Below are 26,280 nucleotides of genomic sequence, written 5' to 3' on the forward strand. Positions count from 1 at the left end.
TTCTGTCTATTCTTCATGTACAAATGTTGATTCTATATTCATGTGATTGTTCTTAAATATGTTTAGCCAATGTGAGTGGAATGGAGAATGTGTATAAAAACCAAGCATTGTACACATTCAACCAGCATGATGGAGAGTGTACACATATTAGCGAGTTGCATAGAGAATTGTATACATTATCCAGCCAATAAACACAGTTTCAAGGGGAGGATGCATTCATCAATGAAAAATCTCCAAAGATGCAATATTCATAGTAAAAACAAAATATATGATGGCTTTTTGACGGATCGTCTACATATTCCCCAACCTGATGGGTACTTTGATCAGGCAATATGAAACATATGAACCTACCTGACCATTAGCCATTTGGGGGGCTCTGTTTTCAGTCACCAGACCATCTGAATCTAGACAGGTTGTAACCCAAGTAAGGGCCCATTGTGTAGCAAGACCAACTTTATGGGATTATCTCAGAGGAAATATGACTGTCCCTTTCTGTCATGGTCTTCACTATTGGGTGAAGACTTTTTTGTTTTGTTTGCCATTCTCTCACTGTTCGCATCGACCCTTCCTGCTGTTCAAGTGTTTTATGTATTTTGCTTTCATTCCTTGTTCTAGTTGTGTGTGTGAGTGTTTAATCTTGTTTTAATGGTTTTGTCATTCACCAGCTTCAAACTCTTAAGTTGGGTAGAAAGTTGGATTAGAAATGCTTGTTAAAAATAACAAATAAAGAAATCAGATAACCAAAGCAACCTAATTGTATGCATTCTATACAGCATTTAATTATTATGCACAGTGTAACTAGTTAGTTTTTATTCACATTCTCCTTTCCCCTCTCATTAAAACATATATAATGTTCTCCCTACACTTTAATATTTCCTGCCACTAAATGAATGGAAAATAACACAGATATGAATATGTTGAATGATAGCCCTTGTCATGTGTTGAATGTCATTTTTAGTAGATTTTAAAATAACTTTCCATATGGAACATTGCTGTGTTCTAGTTCAGTGTCTTAAGTAAAACACATCCAAAGTGTGATTTGATTTTTTATTTCCTATTATTATTTAAGTTCTTTTCATTTTTTTTGCATTGAATGTGATTATGTGCCTTTAAAATATTTTTTTCCCTTCCAATCTGCCCTTGTATCTTTACAGTCATTGTATACAGCAGATTCTAGAAAGTGTTAATCATTGTCACCTAAATGGCATAGTTCACAGAGACCTAAAGGTCAGTATCTGGTCCCATAGGTTGCTTAAGAAGTTTTTTCTTTCTTTCTTCTGGCTTGAGGGCAAAGGGTGGGTTGGCTGAGAAGTTCCCTTGGCTATCCTTCCTCACCCTCAACATGACAAAATGACTAATGCATGGTGCTGCTTTCCAGTTTGCTAACGTCACAGGTCTAACATACATCACCCTAAAAGACGAAATAGGCTTTGCAAGATGGATGACCTTCCAGAATTCTTGCCACTGTCCCAAGTGGTAGAGTATTGCTTAAGGGACATTGCTATATGTTTTGGAAGGAGGTTGCGTTTAATCATGCAGCTGAACTTTGGCTGTGATGTATGTCAGCCTGAAGACCTAAAACACCACTTCTGTTCAGAGACTGTGGGTTGCAGTAGCAGAACAACTTGGCTGCGCATTGCTCTGCTAGAGCACGCTGAATCCTCCAATGAGCTCAAGCAAGTAATTGGTCAGCTAAATGAAACTATGAAGACTGAATTATTTATCTCCAATGCATTACTACTTGAAATAATTTTATCTTCAGGGCTTCTGGTGTGACAGAGGAGGAGAAGAAACAAGCAGCTCAACACAAGCTAAAATGTTTTGATTGGGTCTTTGGAGCATTTGTTATGTAGATGTTGATGTACAAAACAACATCTTTCCCTGAACTGGCTTCAGGTAGTATGCTGTTCACATCAATCCGTTCTCCCTCCTGTTAATATCATGTACATCAAAGGGAGTGAAACAAAGCCCTTCACAGTGGCATCGTGATTGAGGCCGCAGCTGCTCTAGCTGAGGAGTGTGTCTACATTTCCAGAAGTTGTATACATCACAATCTTGAGTCCTTTGCCCGTTTTGCACTCTAACCCAGTCTCACTGAGGGTATACAGACAGTGAGTGTACAGCTCGGAACTAACACACGCCCCCTGGTGTTTGCATGCAGTCATTGCATTCAGCAGATCCTGGAGGCTGTGCTCCACTGTCATCAGATGGGTGTAGTCCATCGGGACTTGAAGGTGAGTAATGCCATTGAGGAAGATAACCACACTACACAGTCTCGAGGCACTACTTAGCTGCATTGATGCATGCAGAAACAGGAAAATGTCCACTTGTTACTTTGTAGGTTGATTGGACAATTGTATGGTTTACACCTAAAGAAGTGTGCAGCCACCTTTTTCTGGAAAACTTGGGGAGGCTTCTTTTTCCTCTTTCCAGAGATATGTAAGTATTATAAATAAATAATAAATAAATAAATAAACTAGCATGATTCTCTCAAAAGCTGTAAAAGTTAAAAGCTGAGCTTACTAGTATGGAATCATAGAGTTGGCCAACCCTAGTCCAACCTTCTGCTCAATGCCGGATCGGTCTTAAGCATCCAGGATAAGTATCTGTCAGGCTGCTGCTTAAAGACCGCTGGTGTGGGACAGCTCTCTACTTCCTTAGTCAGCCAATTCCACTGCTGGACCACTATCACTGTAAAAACATTTTTCCTGATATCTGTTCGGTACTATTTTATACATAGTTTAAACCCGTTACTATGAGTCCTATCCTCTGCTGCCAATAAAAAAACATTCCCTGATCTCTTTCAAGTGACAACATTTCAAATACTTAAAGAGAGCAATCATGTCTCCTGTTAACCTCTTCTTCTCCAGGCTGAACACTTCCAAGTCGCTCAGCCTTTCCTCATAGGCCCCAGATCATCCTCATCACTCTCCTCTGCACCCTCTCAGTTTTGTACACATCTTTTTCGAAGTATGATCCTCATTGTCCCAAGGACCGAAAAGGAGTGAAGATATAATCAGGGAAAATATGAGAGCCACAGCAGAATTCTCTCCTCTCAAACCCGTACCCCAGTCCTGTCTCATGCTCATTTTGATTTATTTATTTGATTTGATATGATATTTATACCACCCTCCCAGCAAGCCAGTCAGGGAAGTTCACATCATCATCGTTGTCATCATCTATAAAATACAATGAGCCTCTTGTGGCGCAGAGTGGTAAGGCAGCAGAAATGCTGTCTGAAGCTGTCTTCCCATGAGGTTGGGTGTTCGATCCCAGCAGCCGGCTCAAGGTTGACTCAGCCTTCCATCCTTCCGAGGTCGGTAAAATGAGTACCCAGCTTGCTGGTGGGTAAACGGTAATGACTGGGGAAGGCACTAGCAAACCACCCTGTATTGAGTCTGCCATGAAAATGCTGGAGGGCGTCACCCCAAGGGTCAGACATGACTCGGTGCTTGCACAGGGGATACCTTTACCTTTACCCTAATTAATTAAGATAAAACTAAATTTAAAATTAGTTTAAAATAGTCAGTGCTGTCAATTGTAGCATCAGCAGTGACAACCCATTTTCAGTGTGGGGGTTCTAGATAGAAAGGCGTAGGGAGTGGAAAGTATGTGAAAGAGTCCAAAGTTGGCATGTGAAAGGTTGTTGGGTCAATTGCTGGCCATTCTGGCTGAAGGATCCAATGTACTAACTGCTAAAAAAAAGGCCCTTCTCTGCCCTAAACCTTGGAGAGCCACAGCCAGTTTAAATACTAATAAGCAAGATGAACTGACCATGGGATTCAATTGAAAGACAGAACTGTGTATAAGTATTGATCTATGGCAAGGAACATTTCAGTTCTGCTGGACATCCAGAGTTCTGTGGCCATAAAAGTGCTCAGCTACTGACTGATTGCATCCCATCAAGTATAAATTTAGTTGTATCAGTAAGTCAGCTTTCTATTTTATGGGTTGGATCCAGACTAAAGTTTCCACTAATGGAAGAAGTAGAAGTTCTGCCAATTCTTCCATCTTGCTGCAGGTGCCCGATTTGCCCCTCATATCATTCTTGAGGGTTCTCCGGGAGCAGCATTTCAGGGAGAGCAATGGACTGAAGGAGGAGAGAAAGAGGCACAGACTTCCTGTTTTGCTTACAGAAGGGTCTTCAGTTAGTGGGGAACATAGTCTAAATCCCAACCCTATGTGTTTATTACTTATTTAAATATTTAAATTATGTTATCTACACACAGACACACACACACAGAGAGCTATAGTCAACCCTGCGGAAAATTACTTTTCTTCCTACCTTTCTTTTCTTGCCCTTTTTCTTATTTCCAGATCCAAGACAGAGAGGGAGAGTTTTAAGCCCTTATTTCCTGGTACATAATTTCTTGCACCTTGGCAAATAAACAGAAATAGTCAATAACATCATGAACACTCTCACAAAACTAGACTTTCCAATAAAAATTGTTGCCCCATAGTAATAAAGAACTCCCTGTTCTTTTTAAAATTAATATAGGCATTATTTCCACAAGAACATTTGTAAGTTGTTACCTTGGTCCTACTTGTAACATTCCAGACTTTGATTCCCCCTTTTTAAAATGCACCTTATTCAAATTTTAGAAAGGTTCTTTTGAAAATATCAGATCTGAAACGGAAATTGGGCGTGATCCTGCCATTATGTAGCTTTAAATCTATTTAATTCACTCAAATGAGCAGGGCGACATTTTCATCTTCCAAGAACTTTACCCACAAAAAAAGTTTTAAATGATTCTCCAAAGTTCAGCTGACCTAGTGGAATTCATTAACCAATTGACATTGCAAAACATGGCCTCAGTTCTGAGTATATCTCAGGGAAAGAAATGTTAAGAGACTTTGGTACCGTCCTTCCAGACATGTCAACTCAAATTTCTGTGGAGGGTTTTTTTTTTTTAACAGTGCCCTTCAAGAGGGAGTAAAGAATTTACTGCTGTTTTTAACTCATCACTGCCAGGTTGATCGTAATGAATTATGTATGTGCCATTCAGCCTTGTGCTGCTCTTGTCTCAATCTGTCAGTATCACTGACAAACTGAAAAAGGGAGCAATTTTTGAAGTATTTGTACAATCCATCTGTGCTGTTATATAACCAGTATTCCCCCATGGCCTCAGAGGTGCGGGGGGATTCCTTGGCTGTAGAGCTTAGCAGAATACAGCACTGACTTTTTTGATGACATCTACCTGTTTATATTTATATTTTTCTCTTCTGTTCATGCACTGAAAGTTAAAGTAAATTATAATACACAACAAAACAGAAGGCTTAGAACAAAGAACACTTCTCTCATCCACCAATCAGCCAAAAAATACCCCACAACAAACCAACAACCTCAGTTCTTTAAATCGTGCACCACAAATCTTAAATGCTTTCCTCAACATCTCTCTTATCTTTCTCATATCTCATTTTATCTCACCAAAGAACTCAGAGAAACAAACATGGCCCTTCTCTCCACCATTTTATTCTTCACAACAATCCTATGAAATAGGCTAGCCCAGGAGTGGTCAAACTGTGGCTCTTCAGATGTCCATTGACAGTTTGGCCAGCCCTGGGTTTGGCTGATGGAGAGATTGAATGAACCAAAGAGTGGCTCAAGAACTGTCTTCTCTCTATGCCTGACTGCAGCTAAGAGTGCAACTTTGTGATCCAGACATTGACTTTTTCCTTTCCTGGATGAATGCTCCAGACTGTGCTGTTAAATCTCCCATATCCTTCTCCCGTCATGCCCATTTGCCCCACCTCTTCAGATTTCATGCATGATAAACATGTTGATGTTTCCTGTTTTCCTGAAATGGCTAAAGCATGTTGTTCTAAGGGCATAGTCCAGCTGCCCAGAAATTTTATTGAGCTTGCTATTGAAGTATGTGGTTGTTTTCTAATGAAGCATATTTACTTCCTTGTGACAGCGATATTTACTTTATAGTCCTTTGGGTACAAACATGGTTGCTGACAGAGGCTAAGTACTTCCAGCAGAGCAGCAAAAAGACTAGCTGTTTTGTTAGCTGCATATTGTGTGAAAGAGAGTAGGTCCTTACCTACTTGCGTATGACAGCTTACAGCCTACACTTCACTGTGTTAGATGGTTGAAGGTTACAGATAAATAGGATCATCTGGTGTTGCGGAGTTGTTTACATAAGCAGTGCTTCCCAGGAAATAATCATTTCCTGCTTCCCCCTCACTGAAAAAAAATGCTGTTCAGTTCATTTGACTGATGACTTGTTTTACGAGCTACAAATGAACTTAGACAGGGGAACGGGAGACCATGCCCAGTGACCCTGCCCCAGAATACTTTGAAGCAGAAGCTGCAGACAGAACATCTGCACTGGAAAATTTGGTCCTGCTATCAAGAGCCCCTAGCAAGTGGTCTCGAATCATGCACAGTGTTCTAGACATACCCTTGATCCATATGGGGCACTGATCACAAATTATGTCAAGTGTGACTGGGGCAAGGCCAGCAGACATGCACCTACTGCCTCCTCCTTAGATATGGTCATTCTCCCTTACCCTAACTTCTGAACAGTGGAGACATGGGTAAACAAATATGGGGGCAACATTCTGATTTGTATGACCTATACCAAGCAATTCACATCTGTTTGAAAAGATTGTGGGGAGAGGCTTCTTCAGTGGTTTGGAGTAACTCAGTCTTGACAAGCCATCCCAAGTTTATGCATTTATTTTTAAAACGTAACCTGCCATTAAAGAATCTTTGAAGTATCTTACTTATGTCCGTAAAGTTTTAATTATTAAAACAGCAATCAGAGACAAAGCACTAATCCAACAGCAAATAATTGGCAACAGTCCAGAACTGTTTAAAATCTAAGTAAATTACTTTTCAAAGCATAGGCAAATACAGCCGCTTGAGTACAATGCCTTCTAGGACACTAGCTCTTTTCTAGGGAAAGAAGTTCCCAAGCAAAAAGGGCTTCTCTTCGACCATTTCTGCACTGGGAACTTTGCTGCCCCAGCTCCCATGCCGGGGCAGACAAGGTGCACTGAGCCAAATGTTCCCCTGTGCGGGAGCAGGAAGAGGCGGGGCAACCTGCCCCAGCTCAAACTCCAGCCTGCAGCCTGGCTTGAAGCCTCCAGTGTGGAAATGGCCTCCTGTAGCCAGTTGCCGAATTTCTGAAAGCAATTAATGTAAGTGAAGGAAATGTTAAAGCTTTTGATCTGAGTCCCCCACAGTGTTGGATGTGCTTTCTAATACTTTGCCCAATAAGTAACACAGCCCTTTCAAATAATAACAGTAATAATAATGAAGCATTGACACTTTTAAACCTTGCAAAAGTATTCATAAATGTAGCATTTATGCATTACAAAACCAAGGTAGAGACATATTCTTTCCCAGAATGGAAGTGACATGCATATGGCAAATCTGCACTGTAATCAAACATTTTTTGTCAGTTTTCAGCAGATCCTCTAGTAGCGCATGGGCATTTAAAGAAATTCAGACTTACATGACTTCTCATTTTTCTTTCCCTCCTCTTTCCATTGCGTGAAGCCCGAGAACTTGCTACTAGCAAGCAAGTCCAAGGGGGCAGCCGTAAAACTGGCAGATTTCGGATTGGCTATAGAAGTGCAAGGTGAACAGCAGGCCTGGTTTGGTAAGGACACTTTTACGCATCCCCGTTTTTGCCTGCCCTATCCTGTGCTCTCTGCAGCATGCATAAATCAAATGTGGAAATGCTGCAGTGGGTGGGCATATTATGAGGATATCCTGTTGGTATCTGTGGTCAAGGCTGCCTTCACACATCATTGTGTAATGCATTGCATTGCTTATGTTACGCTATTAATTCACTGTTTTTAGTACATTGTTCTCTAACTTTGTAATCCAGTTTTAATCACTGCCAGTTGTATTGCCGTAGTGCATATTCTCCCTTTATCAGAGTGATTTAATTGAGAATAAAAGCTTTTCCCCAGTGTGCCTTCCAGCATTCTCTCTAAATGACTTTGGTCTTCTTCTTTTTTTATGCTCTGAAGAAGGTTTAGAATAAATGTCTACAGTGCAAATGAGGTAACCAGACAGGTAGAACTCTTTCTACAGATCGGCAAAGGCACAAGGGTTAAAGAGCATCTGGCTCACCCACCAGAATTTAAGGGCATTTTATAAATATCTCTGATACTATGTGAATACTCTTCTGTTACTAGAATCATGGTTTCTGTTTTCTGTTTAGGTTTTGCTGGTACACCAGGATACCTTTCCCCAGAGGTGCTACGAAAAGATCCATATGGAAAGCCAGTGGACATGTGGGCATGTGGTAAGGTCATGTTTATTCCTGTGCTGAGGGCAGCCTAATCCCCCTCTAAACGACTCAGTATAAAGGAAAATTGAAATGTGATGTTTTCAGTGTTTTGTTTCACCTCAAAGCCCTCTGCACAACTTATTCTTTTAAAATTCTTTTAAAATGGTGGTGGATTGGACCTGTAGAACTGCCATGTCTAGTTGAGCCTTCACAGAAATGGCTCTTTGGGCAAATTTCCACATACGTTTCATTTTGACATTATCACATTCAGCTGGTCCTACTTGAGATTATACTTGGTCAAGTCATTTTAGCTGAATGCTGCTGTGGATTTTCCTAGGTGTTATTCTCTACATTCTCCTGGTGGGATATCCTCCATTTTGGGATGAAGATCAACATAGACTCTACCAACAAATCAAGGCTGGGGCTTATGATGTAAGTAATCTGTGAAGAAGATCTGAGGTAGGGTTGTACAGAAAAAAGGCAGTCTTTTAGGTACCTCCATCCAAAGCTATCTGGCACTTTGAAGGTAAACACCAGCCCTTTGAATTGTGCCTATCAACCAGCCAGTGCAGATCTTTCAACATGGAGATGGCATAGCAAGATAACGGATCACAGAAGCAGACTCTGCTACACATGCCAGTGAAAGAACAGCCCTTTTCCCTTTTTGTCTTTTCTCATTTTACTGTTCAGTTGGATTGGATACAGATTCTCACAGTTGGGATCCCTCTTGGTTCCATTACCAGTTTGCACGTGTGTGACTGGACGAGAGAACTGTGAAATGAGCTGTGGAAATAGTGGTACTACCTACAGTGTTTCAATCATATTTTCTCATAGTCCAGAGACTCTTCAAGACTGGCAGTTGCAGCAGCCAAATGTCATCTCAGATTGATGGGAGCTTTTCTCCTGTCAAATCCATTCCATTATGATACCTGTAGTAATATATTTCCAAACAGATAAATGTCTGTGCTCTTCAGTATGATTATACTTGCCGTCTTGGAGGACTCCTTCTTGCAAATCACCATTCATACAGTTCTTCGTATCAAAGCCAGTCGTGCAAACTTGACAGATGGAGTGCTGCTTGCCATCACAATGATGCTTAGATTTCAGCAAGCAAGAATCAATTGCATACAGTTAGTCCATCCAGAAGTGGGTGGCCCTTCCTACTTGTATAGGAGATAAATGTATCTTCATCCCATCCCCTCTTTTGATATGCCGCCTTTAAAAAATCTGGACATGATTACGCATTGTTCTGCCCTATATTTTAATAACTTGATTCTGTAATCTGTCAGTCTATATTATATTATTGTGATTATATCACTAACTCATTAAGACCGTTTATGCACTGGGAACTTCACTGCTCCACCCCCCTGTCAGGAGCACAGATCGGGGGAGGGTGAGGTGCCCTGAGCCAAATACTCCCCCATGTGGGTGCAGGAAGAGGTGGGGCAACCCGCCACGACTAAAACTCCAGTCTGCAGTCCTGCATGAAACCTCCAGTACTTAAACGGTCTAAAATGGGATAATGCTTGTAGTAGCCTAGTGATGGTTAGATTCAGTGAATTTCCTCCACTTTGTCAGCTGGTGCAAGCTATTGGCGGAAGAGAGGAAAGCAGGCATTTTACCTAATTTCCTCCATTCAGATTGATGCAGTATCTCATATTGTCCAGCATTTTGTTTGACCTGTTCTGCACATGTTGGATAATACTCTTTCAATGTGCATTTACAGCTGGATTTTTCTGTGTGAAACTGGAAAATCTACTTCTAAAGCACATTGAAAGCGCATTATCCAATATGTGTAGATTGTTTGAGATGTTCTCCCAGTCCTCCAAGATAATTTTTCAAAGCAAACAGGATGTTTGGGGAAAAGGAAGCTAGGGAAAATTTACATCAGCAATTCCTTCCACGAATTTTCCCACCGTACTGAACCCAGTCCTGTTGTTGTTTTATACTCACTCTATGCTTTGATTTGAAATAAATTTATTCAGAAGGAGTGGTGAAGAAAGCAATGCATTACACCTCTCAAAATAGTTCTACTTTATTTTGACAAATGTGATTTTTTTTCTTGTTCCAAGTTTCCTTCACCAGAATGGGACACGGTGACCCCAGAAGCCAAAGACCTTATCAACAAGATGCTTACAATCAACCCTGCCAAACGTATCAATGCATCAGAGGCTCTCAAACATCCATGGATCTGTGTAAGTCCCTTCCCCTGGAGTGACGCTATTACAAGTAGCAGTTTTTTTTTTGAAAATCCAAGGTGCAAAATCTGAAGTCCGGCGGTTGACTTCCTTCCTTCTAGATAGATTATTTAAATTTATTTATTAATTAAAATAGTTATAACCCCACCTTTTCTCCAATAATGTCTGCTTTAAAAACCTTGGCTCGGTGTTGGGGCTGGAAAGGACTAAAGCAAATAAATGCTGTTGCATTATAGGGTTCCCCCCCCCCCATTTCATTTTTCATATTCCATCCTTCCTCCTCCATGGAGCTCAGATTGACATACATGCTCCTCTCCTCTGTTTTACCCTCACAATATACTAGTGAGGTGGATTGGACTGACCCATCATCACATTGAGGGCTTTATTGCTGAGCAGGGTTTTGAATCTAGAGCTTCTCCACTGAGGTCTGATAATCCACCTGCCTCTCTGCTCAGCTCCCATTTAATCAGTCTTTATATGCTCACTTAGAGCAGTATTATGATTTTTTGGCATATGAATACATAGGCAGAGAGTTCCTAGTTCATGCATTAATTACCGCCAGTGACCTGCATTGAGCTCCACTGATTACTCCCAATAGAGTTGTACAATTTATAGTGATAATTGTAGCTTTGTCCTGTCATCTCCATTCCCCCATACCATACCTTTAAGTCAGAGTGGTGCAATGGCTAGAGCATCAGACTAGGATCTGAAAGACCTGAGTTCAAATCCCTACTGTGTGATGATACTTCCTAAGCGACCTTGGTCCAGTCCATGCTCTTTAATCCTAACTGAACTCACAGGGTTGTTTGTGTGGATATTGAATAATCCTGTGGGTATAAATTCATGTATTAAAATTGCTCTTCTTTTCTTTGTCTTTAGCAACGTTCTACTGTCGCTTCTATGATGCACAGACAAGAAACTGTAGACTGCCTGAAGAAATTCAATGCAAGAAGGAAACTTAAGGTAAGCGTGAAAGACTTCTTCAGACAGTATGTTATGCTTCTTGCATCATGCTGCCGGTAAACCTTTAAGTAGGACTAAATTGAAAATTCTGTTACACAAACTTACACATTTGCACAAATGGACTGTCTTAATACAAAATTCCTACAGAGATATTACAGCAGACTTTGCTGATAATTTTGTTAATCTCTGTAAAAGGGGAAAAAAATAGCTCAATCCCTGCCCTCAAAATTTAAATAATTGCCCTAATCCAACAATTTCAACGCACCTACAAAGTGTGTCCTGTTCTCTCTAAAATACTGGAATGCTTGCACAGGTCACTAAAGCAAATGGAGGCGCCCCTGCGCATGTATCTGAGCTCTCCAAAGCTTTGAATTGTAGCCAGTGTGTTTTTTCCCTGAGACCTTCATTGGTAGAGTCCATGCCCCACTTTCATGTTATTATGTTGCATTAATGCAATGAAACCTGATTTACAAATCCTCTTAACTCAATTTTTTTTTAAAGAGAACAACATGCACATTTAGACAAGAGTGATATAAACATTGCATTAGTCAGTATTAATGTGACATAATTTTTCTTTGAGCAGATGTTTTTTTTCTGATGGTGCAAAAAACGGTGGGAATTCTTCAGAACAGCTTAGAATACTGAATAATGGATCTTAGAGTTCCTTGAGGCAATCTGTTCTTTGCACACTTTATGGATCTTCTCATATAAAACTCTGCTAATACACCCACATGGTATAAACCTGTTACATATTCATTTTGAACATGAATATTTAAGAACGCTTTGCCTATCCAGACAAATAGCATTTGACATCACAGATGTTGGCTTTTGTTCATCTTCAGAACTCTTGTATAGGGTATTGATTTGTCCCGCTGAATATGTTTTCAGGGGGCCATTTTGACAACTATGCTGGCTACAAGAAACTTCTCAGGTATGTTTTGCTGCACTGATATCACTATATTGTTGGATGCTTAAAATGTGATTATGGTGAAATGTGATTATGTTGTGTAATGGCCATCTATAATTACAATGAATTAAGAATTCCAAGTCAGCACCTTATGATTTTCAAAATGTTGTTTTCACACAGACACATTCTCGGGAGCAATCAAGATGCACCATGTAAAAATCTAGAATGTGAATAATTAGAACATTACAATATTTTTGATTCGACCTAAGTGTCCTAAACTAATCATTTGGGTGAATGTCTACATGATTGTAGTAATGCATCAGTGACAACTAAGTTGTTTGAAGCTTCTGTTATTATAATCTTAGCTTGGTTGTCTAAAGTAAATCATGTCATTAAAGAATTCATTGATTTATTGAAAACTCATTCTTTGATATACAGTGGAAGAATATTATTTTTATGTCTTGACACTTGATCTTGAGTTCAGTTCCTAACATCTACTGTTAAAAGCTTTCAGATGGCAAAACTAAGAAAGATTTCGGGCCATAAAAGAGAGTGCTTTTCTAGATGGATTACTGGCCTGGAGTTATTTTATTTCTGTCTATTTCTGTCCCACCTCTATGTAAGAAGAGCCTAAGGTGGCTTCATATCACTACAAGGCAGATCCTGCTCTTATATACTAATTTTTTGACTTATGAAGAGCAAATAAGTGTATCCAAACCTTGAAAGAAAGGTATGCTGTTTTCCTCATAATCAAAGGGTATTAAATTTTCCATTGAATAAAAATAATGTGAACAAAACTCACCTTCTTTTAAACTACTTTTCAACTTAAGCCTCATTTTGTTTGTTGATGATATAGCAAACCTATCTTGAGATATGTGTTTTCTAGTACTGTGAAAGTTACTATTTTGCCTCTCTAGCATTGCAATTCTGCAGGCAGGGTTAAAAAATCACCACTTTTTAAACTACTTTTCATTGTAACCATAATTCCTTTGCCAATAATACAGCCTACCTCTTGTTGCTGATAGCTGATTGTGTCCTAATGCTGTGAAAGATATTGAAAATATCTTGCCGGTCTAACGTTGCTGTTCTGCACACAGATGACTTTACAGCGGGATTTAACAATTGTAACTCTACACGCACCTTAAATCTATAATATTAATACCATGGCATAACCTTTAAAGTCGGCAATCTTCATTAAAAACTAACCTTTTAAAAGCTATGCAAATGAAATACATCTACCATTTCTTGTCATTTCCCTCTTTCCTTCTGATGAAAAGCAATAGTCTAGAGGCGTTTCGCTCTTTACACTTCTTTAGATTTGAAATTGGTGTTTCTAGCCACACACTAGGGGTCTGTGAAAAATACTGGCAAATATTTTGAAAAACTATAATATAAAAATTAAAAATACAATAGATTCTGATAGAAAATCAAAATCACAAATAATAACTACTGTCAATCTATAAAATATGCGTAATTCCTTTTCTTTCTCTCACACAAACTCTTCCATATTTCTTTAAAACTGCTAGTCTGGATGCTCAGTCAGTCACTAGAGTCAGCCAGAAGTCGATTGAAACAGTTTCCTCTGCCTTATGTCCACCTCATTACTCCTGAGTAACTTTTCAACTAAAGAAGCTGTGATGTACACGTGTCCAATCAACTTCCATATAGTCTTTGTTCTACATACTACTGCCACTTTTGTATTCAGGACTTAACCTCCTGCGCTTCCTTTAACAAACACAAAGGATCATTTCATTTTTTAATTGATTCAATTAATGAAATTTCCTGTTGTATTTGTTACATTTCTTCAGACTCTCTTGGTGTGGTGCTTGTCTGCCATGATTGTGTTTATGAAAATTTTTCAATCATTTGTGAGGGTTTTTGAGTTCATTATATTTTTGTTGCCAATCATGCTTTTTTGAGTAACTTGTCCATAATAATGTATTTATTAAAGTGTTTTATTTTTCCCCCTTTTTGGTGTTCCTGTTATGTGGAATATATGTTTCTTGTGAGGTAAGCCCCTCAGGAGGAGCTGAAAGAACTGTTTTTTCTTCTGTCTCCTAAGCAACATGCTGCTTGTCCCAAATCACCTTGATTTTCTTCCACACTGCCTGAGGATGGAACTAGATGTTAAAGGGGCAATGTGATTTCATCATGCTCTGAGCTTTCTCCACTACTGAGCCACTTCTTTGAGCTATCACTTGGGCCAAGGAAACACATGGTGTGGTGACATCATGCTGGGTTTTTGGAGAAATGGCCATTACCAGAGAGAGAGAGATGTCTCTCTGCCAGCTATGCAGCTCTGTAGTATCTAATTCTAGCCTCAATTCTATTTCTTATTCTCACTGGTGGCAGGGCCTTTTGTATCTTTGGTTTTCTTAAGTGCCCCTTTCTGTGCCAACCATGCAGTTGTGGTAATATCTAGTTCTATCCTCAGTTCTATTTCTTTGGGTTTGCTCACTGGTTTAATGGTGTTTTCAAAATGCCTGGCCTTGGAAAGAAAATGTGCATAAACACAAGTCAAATTCTTCATACACGTGGGAGTGTAGCTGTTAAAACTGGTATAGTGATAGACAAACTATTATTAATTGGGAATTTCTTCTTCAAATTTACCACAAAAAGAGCCCCAAATGGACTTTTAGAAAACTGCAGACTGCTTTAAAAAGACACCTGAACATTGTGTCACAGTACAGATTCAGGTAGCTTTCTCAACAGCATGATGAGTATCGAATGCTTGAGTACTGATTATTGAGCAATAGTCCTAGTCTGAGTCACTCTAGGGTAAGCCAGTTGGTTTCATTGGGTTTAAACTGCAGTAGCTCGACCTGTTGGCTACCAAATAGCTCTTATGGTCAAGGGACAGTTCAGTTTGAACTGGGGATTCCCCCATCTATACTGAACCAGCTGAGCCATTTTGAAATAGTGCTTACAGCAGAAAGAGGCCATTCTTAAGTTGCTGTCTTCAGAGTATTTCTGTTGATATACAATGGAATATAACCCAAAGAATTAACTAAAGCCAATATGGCATCCCCACATCACCTCCAAGCTAAAATGCTGAAAGTTCACCAGTCGTAGCTATTAGTAAAGTCACCAGTATTTTCATTTGTGCTTGTATCCATATGTTTTAAGTGTGCATGTGGTCCAATTTTTGAGGCATACTTATTGTAGATGCAGCACAGTGCCACGATCTGTGGTATTATTTTGGAAGTGTTTCAGACAGGCATTCAACCGAGAGATGCAGGACTGGTGTTGTGCTTATTTCTTGGGGGGGGGATGGGGAATAATACATGCTTTTTCCTCACCCTCCTATATTGCAGTAATGTGCTATAAGAACACATATACACATACTTCCCACAATTTTTTTCAAGGGAGATGGTAAAAGGGTCTTTCAAATTGTGTATGCAGATAAATGCATACACAATTGCATATGTGGGGCAGTCCTACCATGTTCCTCTGCTGGTAAGTATATGAATAGGTCTTTGGATTCCATGTTTTCTATTCATAATGGCCTAAGTAAAAGTTCTGCAACTGTACTCATATCCAGATATATATGTCATTATTGATAATATGATATGATAAAACATATGAAGGACTCGCAAGGACTTCCAGAGGAGTCATTTTCACCTTTCTGCAGTATTTCCTGTTTCCCTTCCTTGGAAACCCCTCTAACCTCTTCTCTTTCCTATATCCTTCTCCTCCCCATCCACTAACTCAGTGGTCCCCAACCTTTATTAGGCTGGGGACCGGCAGGGCATCGGGCCGCGCCCGCAGGGCCCGCGGCCACGCCCACGCTTTGGGCCACGCCCACGCTTTGGGCCACGGCCGCGCCCGTGGGCCGCGCCCGCGGATCGGGCCGCGCCCGCGAGCCGCGTCCACGGATCGGGCCGCGCCCGCGAGCCGCGCCCGGCCGCGCCCGTGGGCCGCACCCGCGGATCGGGCCGCGCCCGCGAGCCGCGCCCGGCCGCGCCCGCGAGCCGCGCCCGTGGATCGGGCCGCACCCGCGGACCACGCGGGCGCGGCCTGCACGGGCGCAGCCGGCCCTGATTCCCTCTCCCCGCCCTCCCGCAGTAAGTAGCTTCCCGGGTTTTTTACTGCGGGGTTTTTTTACTGCGGGGGGGGGCGGGGAGAGGGAGCCGCGGCCCGGCGCCTTGGCCTTTGCGGCCCGGCGCCGGGCCGCGGCCCGCAGGTTGGGGACCACTGCACTAACTAACCTAGCTTTATCTGCTCTTCTGTATTAAGCTGCCCTTCTCTGTTTCCCCCTAGTTGTTTTCTCTATGAAGTCTATCTCATTTGTGCATTGGCTGCTAGGCTGGGCCTAGTTGCACATTAGGTAATGTACAAAAATTTGTGGGGAGCTCCTTACTTTCCCTTGTATCCTCCTCCTGACATAATTTCCTCTTTCTGTCTTGGCAGCTCCCATATCCTCATCTTTCCCTGCTTTCCTCTCTCTTTCCTGCTTACAAATCATCCTTTACTTTACCTTTCAGCTTCATTTTTTACTTATTAACTTTATTTATACCCTACCGTTGTCTATAATGAAGACCCAAAGCAGCTTATATCATTCTTCTCACCACCATTTTATCCTCACCGTTTTATCCTGTCAAGTATGCCTAATTGTCCCAAGGATACCCAATGACAGAATAAGGATTTAAACCTGGGTGTCCCACATCCTAATTCAAAATTTTAGTCATTATAAACATTAGATTTTGGGGGGAACTGCTGTTGTACGCAATTGAGCAAGGGTCAGTCACACAAGTGAGGGGGTACTGAGTTGCCTGGTGGTTGTTACTGCTGGGTCTGGCCCCGGCCACATAAATTCTCTCTAGAAAGACAGAAAGAAGGAAAGAAAGAAAGAAAGAAAGAAAGAAAGAAAGAAAGAAAGAAAGAAAGAAAGAAAGAAAGAAAGAAAGAAAGAAAGAAAGAAAGAGAAAGAAAGAAAGAAAGAAAGAAAGAAAGAAAGAAAGAAAGAAAGAAAGAAAGAAAGAAAGAAAGAAAGAAAGAAAGAAAGAAAGAAAGAAAGAAAGAAAGAAAGAAAGAAAGAAAGAAAGAAAGACAGACAGACAGAAAGAAGGAAAGAATGAAAGACCCAGAAATGGCCTCGTCCTGTCCTCTGCCTTTTACTGACAGAAACCAAGGCTGGAAGTACTATTGTGGTTGCCGAGTAATGGCCCCTGAAAGCATTTCCTGAAAAATACTTTATAGTTAGCTATTCACACCTACTAAAATGTAGGAACATTATTATGGTAGATGTTTAAAGTACAGTGCAATGACAACATCCATAACTACAAGAACATATAAAATTTAACAATAAATATAAATATCTAAAAATATCAGTTGTCCTTTTGACAAAGGGAACAAAAGGAAATAATACTTTATACAGAGAGTGATTAAAATGTGGAATTCGCTGCCAGAGAATGTACTGATGGCCACAGGAAGAAACAGCTTTAAAATGGGATTATATAGATTCGTGGGGGATAAGTCTATCATTGGCTACCAGCCAGGGTGACTGAGAACCTTGTACACTCACCTTCAAGTGGTATATATTATGTATGCACCCCAAACCAGGATCATAAAAATATGAAAAATATATTACAATCCACATAAATGATACTGTGCATCTCAAAAATAATTGAGTGCCATCTAGAAGACATCATTCATAACTTATACATTGGTCATTTGTAGATTCAAGTGGGTAGCTGTGTTGGTCTTTAGCAGCAAAACAAATGTTAAATCCATAGCACCTTTGTTGGTCTTAAAGGTGCTACTGGACTCAACATTAGTTCTGGTCATTTGTGTGATTTCTCACGGTGGAGGAGTCAATTTGTTTAAATGGGTAGACTTATTATATGAGTTATAGTTATCTTTCACTGGCTGGAAATTGCTGGATACGATTCCATGTATACTTAATATGAGTAGTGCCTCAATACAGTTCGCTTGTTTAAAATATTTGTGGCCCATTTTTTGACCCACCCTCATCCAAAGAATAGTGTACAAAAAATAACACTGTATAAAAAGAAAAGTCCAATATAAAAGTCAATTAACCAGAAAATAAACAAGATCCAGCATGACTAGCTAGTATGAGGTAAACTGCACAGATTTAAAAATGAAACAAGCATTCAGAATCCAGACTTAACAATTAATAATACAAATGATATCTAATAGGAAAGGCATCTATGACTGATACAGTAAAAAAAAAAACCCAGACTACCAACATATTAAGAACGGTTTCTGCATATTTGCGTAACTCCTCACATATGTGGGGGGGTGACATTTTAATTTAAGCAGCTGCCCACTCCAAAAATTATCTCATAGCAGTAATCTTCTGAAGGCATAGAATATACAGGACAGCTGAAACAAATTAAAATAGGGAAAATACAAAAGTGGACAAAGTAATTAGCCTAGTCATGCCTCTAAGAGCTTGGCTTTTGTGGACTTTTTAGTAGTTATAAATATAAAATATTTTAGTGAAGTTTATGTGTACCTATATTTGTTTGGATGAGATCCCCCAAATTGTGAGAAGGCAAGACAGCATCGCAACTTTAAATATTCCAGACTTTAGAATGTATATTAACTTCACTTTGTTTTATGTGTTGACATAATTTGTCAAAAACCACATCCACTACATGACACAGCTGCAGACATTACACATCACACATAAGATCAGAAAGCTGGGTGTTTTTTTGTTTTTTGTTTAAATATAAGCAATTCTCTTATTTGAATGTTCCATATTTCAGTACTGTATAGTAAGTTAATTTGCCATTGTTACTATATTTACATAGCACTTTTTAGCCATTATAGTCTGCAGCATGGTCATACATTAGTGCCCCAGCAGATAATTTAGTGCATCAATTTAGATTTAATGTGCCAATAATGTGCCAATTTGTAGCTGGGTAGTAAACAATCAGTCTTACAGAGTAGTGTTTGGATTTTCCCTGAATTGTTACATGCAAAGTAAGTGTGTGGTCACATAAAGACATAGAATAAGTCTTCAAGCCAATCGTATGCAAAATAGAAGTTTAATTTTGATGGTGGTGAAACCTGACTGCCATTTTACTTGTAGCCTTAATACCGATACATGCACTGGGACACGTACCTTTTAGAGGCCATGATCATATAATGGTTAATACCACTGTATTTTACCGTAGAGCTTTTACTCATACGGCTTCATACAGCTAGAAGCAAGGGATTTTAAAAATCAGAACCACTAGGTACTAAAGGACAACTTAGAGATATGTTAATAATGTTTTAAGCATGAAACTGACCTCCCGGTAGGAAATAAACACAAAGTATCAAGATTAGAAACGAAAATGCTGCCTTTCTTTGTTAATCTTTGTTGGATTATACCAGTTGATGTGTTTCTTTCCCTTCAATTTATAGCAGCCAAGAGTTTACTGAAGAAACCGGACGGAGTAAAGGTAAGCTACACATTCTGGGGACACCTAACAATGTGTTTTCCATTACCATGTGACCTTCTAAATTGTCTTTACCTTGGCACTGAGATAACAAGTTCTCTTCCTTATTATGTTTTTCAATCATATATATGTGCATCTATGCTTGTGTAAACTGACCCTTTTGCAGCTGACGGTGATGTGACCATTTTGAAATGGCAGCCTTCTTGTGTATTTGGCATTGAGTTTGAATTGGTGGGTGGATTGTCTGAAGATAACTACAGAGCGTGGCTGGTCTTGAGTGTCATTCTGCCAGAAGTAGTTGGTTATTTTGGCAGAATTCAGTGAGTTTATGACCTCAGCTATTTAACTCAGGCTGAATAAGCGATGAAGGTAAGAAATAGATTATTTCCTAAATGTATGCCCCCAGGTTCCATAGGAGGAAAGATGCTTCACAAATTAATGCTCAAAATAAACCTTAAAAAAAACAGCTAAGGAACAATGCAATTTATTATTGAGAAAAAATTGCCATATTTCTTCCCACCACAACCAAAGGATTTACAACATAAAATAAACCATCCAAGCTGTCGTTAGAAAATGTAACTTTTTTTTCTATTTTGCTAGATTTCAATGGACTCTCCTTGATTGTAGTATTTATCCTTGCAACTTCTAAAAACAATACTTACTTTAAGTACCTAGATTACAGTATATTTGTCCTTGACTTGTTAACATGTATGATATTTGCACATTTAATGGGGAAGCACTCTAGCAATTTAGGTCCAGTGAATATAGGTCACAGTCCTTCTGCCAGAGGCAATGACTCTCCCATGGACCTGGCACACTTATTACTTGACACACTGAGGGAAAGCAGCACTTACAGTTTATGCCTTTCTCCATTTAAAGCTGCCAACCTCTAGGTGGTACCTAGAGATCTCCTGCTATGTCAGTTGATCTCCAGATTACCAAGATCAGTTCCCCTGAAGAAAATGGCTGCTTTGGTGGGTGGTCTCTATGGCATTGGGCCCTTCTGAGGTCCCTTCACTCCCCAAACTTCACCCTCCCCAGGCTTCATCCCCAACATTTCAAGGTATTTCCCAACCAAGAGCTGGCTCCCTATTCGTAAATCAGAATTAGACCCTATATGAAAAGAAGATATCAAAAATAAACTTATTTGACTCTTTGTACTGTTCATTACCAGGTGATTTATGAATATCTCCAAGTTGTGTTCCAATTCAGTTAGAGTTTGTGTTGTTCAGGGCCATTTTCCCTTACAGGTCTGTAATTGTCTCCGTTAAAATTGGTGTGTTTAAACAGTAATGCTGGTGACAGCTGTTGTTAGAACTTTGCTCGTATTTTTTTTATGGGAATCTGCCGTGGCTGGTGTTTAGGACTTCTTAATGTATTCTCAAGTAGTTATCTGAGTATGTGGGTGGGAAATGTGTTTTCTTACCAGTGTCCAAACTATTTGTTTTCACCATTATTTTCATGTAGAAGATCCAACTCCCATCCCATAATTTCCCTCCTTCCCTGCATATTAGGCCTTTAAAAACAAACATTACTGTTCTCCATGCATTAATACTTCAAATCCAACCAGTCACATTTTCTTCTTTTCCTTTCTTTCTGACTGGTCAATTCAGAAAAGGAAGTCCAGTTCGAGTGTTCAGATGATGGTGAGGATCTTTATCTGCCCGATTTTTCCTCCTATGCAACGTTCACACTTAGAGATGAAATAATTGTATTCAGATCTGTTAACATAACGATGGAAGCTGCAAGGCTTTTAAAATGCACGCTTCTGTACCCAATAAGCGTTATGTGACATCCTGAATTAATGGTTGGCATTCTTCTGGAGCAAGGTCATCAACTGTACAAATACTGGTGAAAAGCAGACATAATGTTGACCAGTACAACTGGTACAGTACAGTAACATTCTTAATAGAAAACTGTCCCTATGTTTGCTATAATCTTTGTGAGATTTTTTGAATTACATGGCTTCCCCTTCCTGTGTATTTAGGAGAGCTAATAATAGTCAGAAAAGCTTTTTTTACTTGAATTATCAATAGAAAATTTGTTCAGATAAATATGCTACAGTATTTTTAACAAATAGTAATAACAGAAAATCTGATCTATTTACACATAAACACAAAATTATACTCCTTTCTCTAAATACCATTGAATGTATCAGATGGTTTTTTTAAAATTAAATTAATACTGTTGTCATCTCCTTGATCTGAAAGGCGTTCCAGGAATTAAATTTTATATCACCATTTAAAGAGTGCAGACACTTTCAAGTGACTGACCATCTTACTTTACTCATGCTTGTGCCTTGCTCTTCTCTCCTGCCTTCTTACACAGAAATCCTAGTTTAAAACTAATTTCTTACTCATGATGTATGAATGCATGTGACTTAACCACAGTTAAACAGCACCACCTTGGCAAACTGGTTCTAAGACAGAATTTAATCCAGTCTTAGAATCCTACCCTTGTAGTGAGAAAATAACTTTGGTTAAGATGTGTGCCTACATTCATACGGAATGGGTAAAGGGAGGGTGCAGAGGAGGAGCTAGAGCAAACAAGGCAACAAACATGAGACTGTGCGTTATTTATTTATTTATTTTCAGATTTCTTCCCCAGGGACTCAGGGCAGTTTACAGCACATCAATCCAGCCAGATTAAAACTTTGAAATGACTAAAACCAATTTATGTAAAAACCCAGGGGCTCACTGCCTTCTCCAGTAGGAGGGTGGGGGAATAAATTGCTACGATGATGCTGACTGTATGGCGTTCAGTTGTTGTTATCTATGTAGGGTGGCCAATTATTGTTGGTGTTTTGTGGGCCTCAGCCATAGGTCTGGTGAAACAGCTCTGTCTTACAGGCCCTGCGGAACTGTTTTAAGTCCTGCAGGGCCCTGATCTCACTCAGAAGAGTGTTTGGGCTTAATCTTGGTTTGATGTGACATTTAAATGCACCTAAGTGGTTCAGTGTGATTTTATTTATTTTTATTTATTCATTATTCAATTTGTAGCCCTCTACATCAATACTTGAGATCCAAATTCATTGGTATTGAGCTACCACAATGCCGGGCTAAACAGCACAAAATCCTTACTAAAAGTGTAATATGTGCATTATAGAATCATAGAGTTGGAAGGGGTCATACAGTCCAACCCCCTGCTCAACGCAGGATCAGCCCAAAGCATCCTAAAGCATCCAAGAAAAGTATCCAACCTTTGCTTGAAGACTGCCAGTGAGGGGGAGCTCACCACCTCCTTAGGTAGCCTATTCTATTATATCAATTTAAGTCTACTCTTGACTAGTGTGGAGAAGAAAATGGGTTGGATCCAACCAACTTTTCTAAGGTTGGAAAGAGTCTCTTTTGATCAACTATAAGCTGGGGGTTATGGACAAAAGCCATGTGGACCCGAGGTTGTAGAAAGAAAAGGAATGGAGGAATGGAGTTAGATTGATTTAAAAAGCTGGTTGGATCTAACCCATTGTAAGCTAACAAAAAAGTCAAGCCATAAGTACTTGAAAATAAATGCCAGGATTTTACATCTGGCTACCACAAAGCTTAATTGACAGTTTGTCCAAAAAACTGCTTTTGTCATAGGTTTAGAAGCCTAGCATATATTGCCCTCATTCAACCTCAACACTTCGTCCCCAACAACCAGTCATCATCTTCTGTTTTTAATGGTGTTAATCTTGGTCTTGGAGAGATGGCTGAAGTCAGCATGAAGCCTCCTCTTCCCTAACTGTCCGGAGTAGAAAAAACAAGGGAAGAGTTGCTCTGTTGCATCAGATCAACCACCAGCGCAAAGCCCTTCTTCTGACTGTGTCCAAGTAGATTCCTACCTAATTCAGGGTAGAAATAAAGGTCCCAATTGGCAGGCATTCCTTTGTAGGTGGAAGAAATGTTATAATGGTGAGTAGTAAATTTTGAACTGTGCCTGGCTCTGTAAAAGACTGTTCTAGTTACAAAGGCTTTAGGGTTCTTGTTTTAAACTTCTGAACATACAGAAGCCACCTTCCAACTACATTTGAATCAGTGAAAGTTTTGCAAGTCTTAAGTAGGAAGTTAACAGGAAGGATTTACTTTTTGAAAAATGCTTTTTTATAACTTGCTACAATTGTTACTCCTTTTGGGGAAATATGTATAGTTGCTTCCTCAGTCCTCTGGACTAATATTTCTGTTTAAAAGAGAGGAAATTGGGTTGGTTTCTTTTTCTCAAAAACAGAGGTAACCAACTCTTTCCGTGTTACAATGGTGATTTTTGCATGAATCGAAATCCCTCTATCTGTATTCCTTAAGAAATTATATATTTGCAAAAAGGGGTTTTGGTTGTGTGTGTTTTCTTTTAAATCTTAGAACTACCTTGGCATGCACTCCATGTTCCCCACTCAAAAGAACTTGATTCCAAAAGCAGTTCATGTGTCTAAGTGGCATGTACTTCTGAAAGTCTCTTCCATCAGTACAGAAGGCAGTATTGTGTATATATATTGAGGGGATTTCCTGCATATTTATGGTGAAAGGTATGTCAAGGCTTGGGTCACCTTCAGGTACCAGCTCTGCACCAGTGGTGCACAACTGCAGGTTTTGACCCGAACTTCTGTGGAAAAGATGTCCTTCCAGCAATAGTTGCTTGAATACTATTTGATTCCTGATCAGTTTTTCCATCTTACATAACTTTTCCTTCTGTGTATCTTCATCTTTTTCTTCTGTTTTTGGAATGCTGCTTTTGTGGGATGTCAAATTGTATTAAACTTAAGTTTGGGGGGAGGGGTTGGGTCAGTTGATTTGATATTGCTACACAGACAAAGTTTAAAAAATGGTGCATTTCTCCTTCCTTCATGTCCTGTTTTTGTGATTCCACATCTATTCTAGCCAATAAATACGAATAATAAATGATTTTTGAAGCAAACTGGGATGCCCCTGAAGAGAACCAGTGACTTTGACACATAGTACATTTCTAAAATTTATAAAGAGTATTCAGGATATTTATGAATATTAATATGTCCTTTTATACATGACAGAGTAAATTTGGGTGTTTTTAAAAGCATTTCTTATCCCTGTTTTTTGCCAAGGAGCTTGGGGGTGGTATACCTGGTTCTCCCCTTCTCCATTTTGACCTAACATTTGCTTGATCCTGATCCAGCACTTGAAACACGACGACTCTTTGTCAGACCTTTTCATCATCAATATGGGAGCTAGATGAAATGGCGTTAGCAAGTAGCCAAAGATAACAATTTATTTCCTAGTGTTGCCCAGAGTCCTGACATTTATTTCATACTAAAACATTTCCGTATTACTGGGGAAACCGTTACTGCCATATTTCAGAACCCATTTGTTTTTATTGTTGTCATTTAACTGCATTGGAGAAATCTCCCCTTTTATGTGCATTAAATCTTGTTCTTATTCGGAGTAAAAGAATAAATAAGTGTCACGATGCTTGCCTAAGCTACAATGTTATTATGAGATCACTGGGCAATTGTAAGGATTACTAATGGTATACAAGAGCTAGGTGTTGATCAATGCTGATATTTAGGATGAGAATGAAGTACAAGACCCAAAATCCCCAGCACGGTACTTTGTCTCAGCATGAAAGCTATTAGCTAAACCATGTGCCAACTTTATTTACTTGATCCTTACAAAAATTCTTCAAGGCACATAGTTAACATTTTGTGGAGGAGTAATCAAAGCTGATAACGTCTATTGCCAAAGGCTGCCTTGATATTTCCATGAGCAACATTCAACATGCACAACACACGTTAGGATGTTAGTGCTGTGGCTCAAAGTTATGTGTTCAGACAATTACTGCCATCCTCTGACAAATTCACCTCTATTCAGAGCTTCAGTGGTTTTTTAATGTGGATAATTTAATATAATAAATGGAAATTTCATGCCACAAATTAAATGTATTTATTTATTGGCAAAATGAATGAATAAATTATTTGCTTTTGTTTTCTTTTATAAGTTATATAGTTGAGTTTGGTTTTTATAGTCACCTGGGAAAGTTTCTGTTTCCATTTTGGGTTTTTTAAAATTTTTCTATACATAATGCTTTACTTTCTGTGATGAGCATAACTTTCCATCTACCTCATGTGCAGCTCAAGTATTTTACCTGTTATGTCCAGCACTTGCAAAAGCAATATGATTCCCCCATCAAACAGAAGTTTTTATGATAACTAGATTTGATCTTGATATTTTTTTTAAGATTCCATGAGCATCTTTGTTTGCTACCATACATCATATGTGTACTACAAGTATAAGTTTGGAGAAACTTTAAAAATTTGAAGTAAAATCTTGATATTTTTAAAGGACACAGCTTAATTATGAAGAAGAAGAGTTGAAGAAGAGTTGGTTCTTATATGCCGCTTTTCCCTACCCAAAGGAGGCTTAAAGCGGCTTACAGTCGCCTTCCCATTCCTCTCCCCACAACAAACACCCTGTGAGGTGGGTGGGGCTGAGAGAGCCCTGATATCACTGCTCGGTCAGAACAAATTTATCAGAGCCCAAGGTCACCCAGCTGGTTGCATGTGGGGGAGTGCAGAATCGAACCTGGCATGCCAGATTAGAAGTCCG

At 39.5% G+C, this 26,280-nt stretch overlaps 1 protein-coding gene across 16 annotated transcripts in view; it reads left to right on the forward strand.

Annotated features, from left to right (window-relative positions):
- CAMK2D (calcium/calmodulin dependent protein kinase II delta) overlaps positions 1-26,280 on the forward strand; it is a 146,466-nt gene that overhangs the window by 91,100 nt on the left and 29,086 nt on the right. For 4 of the 16 annotated variants that reach the window (XR_013224849.1, XM_077300481.1, XM_077300489.1 and 1 more), the window contains exons 6-14: positions 1,155-1,227; positions 7,511-7,613; positions 8,184-8,267; positions 8,590-8,684; positions 10,325-10,447; positions 11,330-11,413; positions 12,302-12,344; positions 19,695-19,732; positions 21,343-21,375. Coding sequence is in view for 15 of the 16 variants with exons in the window: in XM_077300481.1 (XP_077156596.1) it covers positions 1,155-1,227; positions 7,511-7,613; positions 8,184-8,267; positions 8,590-8,684; positions 10,325-10,447; positions 11,330-11,413; positions 12,302-12,344; positions 19,695-19,732; positions 21,343-21,375 (676 nt within the window). In the remaining variant the exon portion in view is untranslated. Of the gene's footprint in view, positions 1-1,154; positions 1,228-2,161; positions 2,235-7,510; positions 7,614-8,183; positions 8,268-8,589; positions 8,685-10,324; positions 10,448-11,329; positions 11,414-12,301; positions 12,345-19,694; positions 19,733-21,342; positions 21,376-26,280 lie in introns of all 16 variants that reach the window. The other 12 variants (XM_077300486.1, XM_077300492.1, XM_077300497.1 and 9 more) reach the window with 7 other exon arrangements.

Source organism: Paroedura picta, chromosome 10 (genome assembly GCF_049243985.1).
Source record: "Paroedura picta isolate Pp20150507F chromosome 10, Ppicta_v3.0, whole genome shotgun sequence".
Taxonomy (NCBI): Eukaryota; Metazoa; Chordata; class Lepidosauria; order Squamata; family Gekkonidae; genus Paroedura; species Paroedura picta.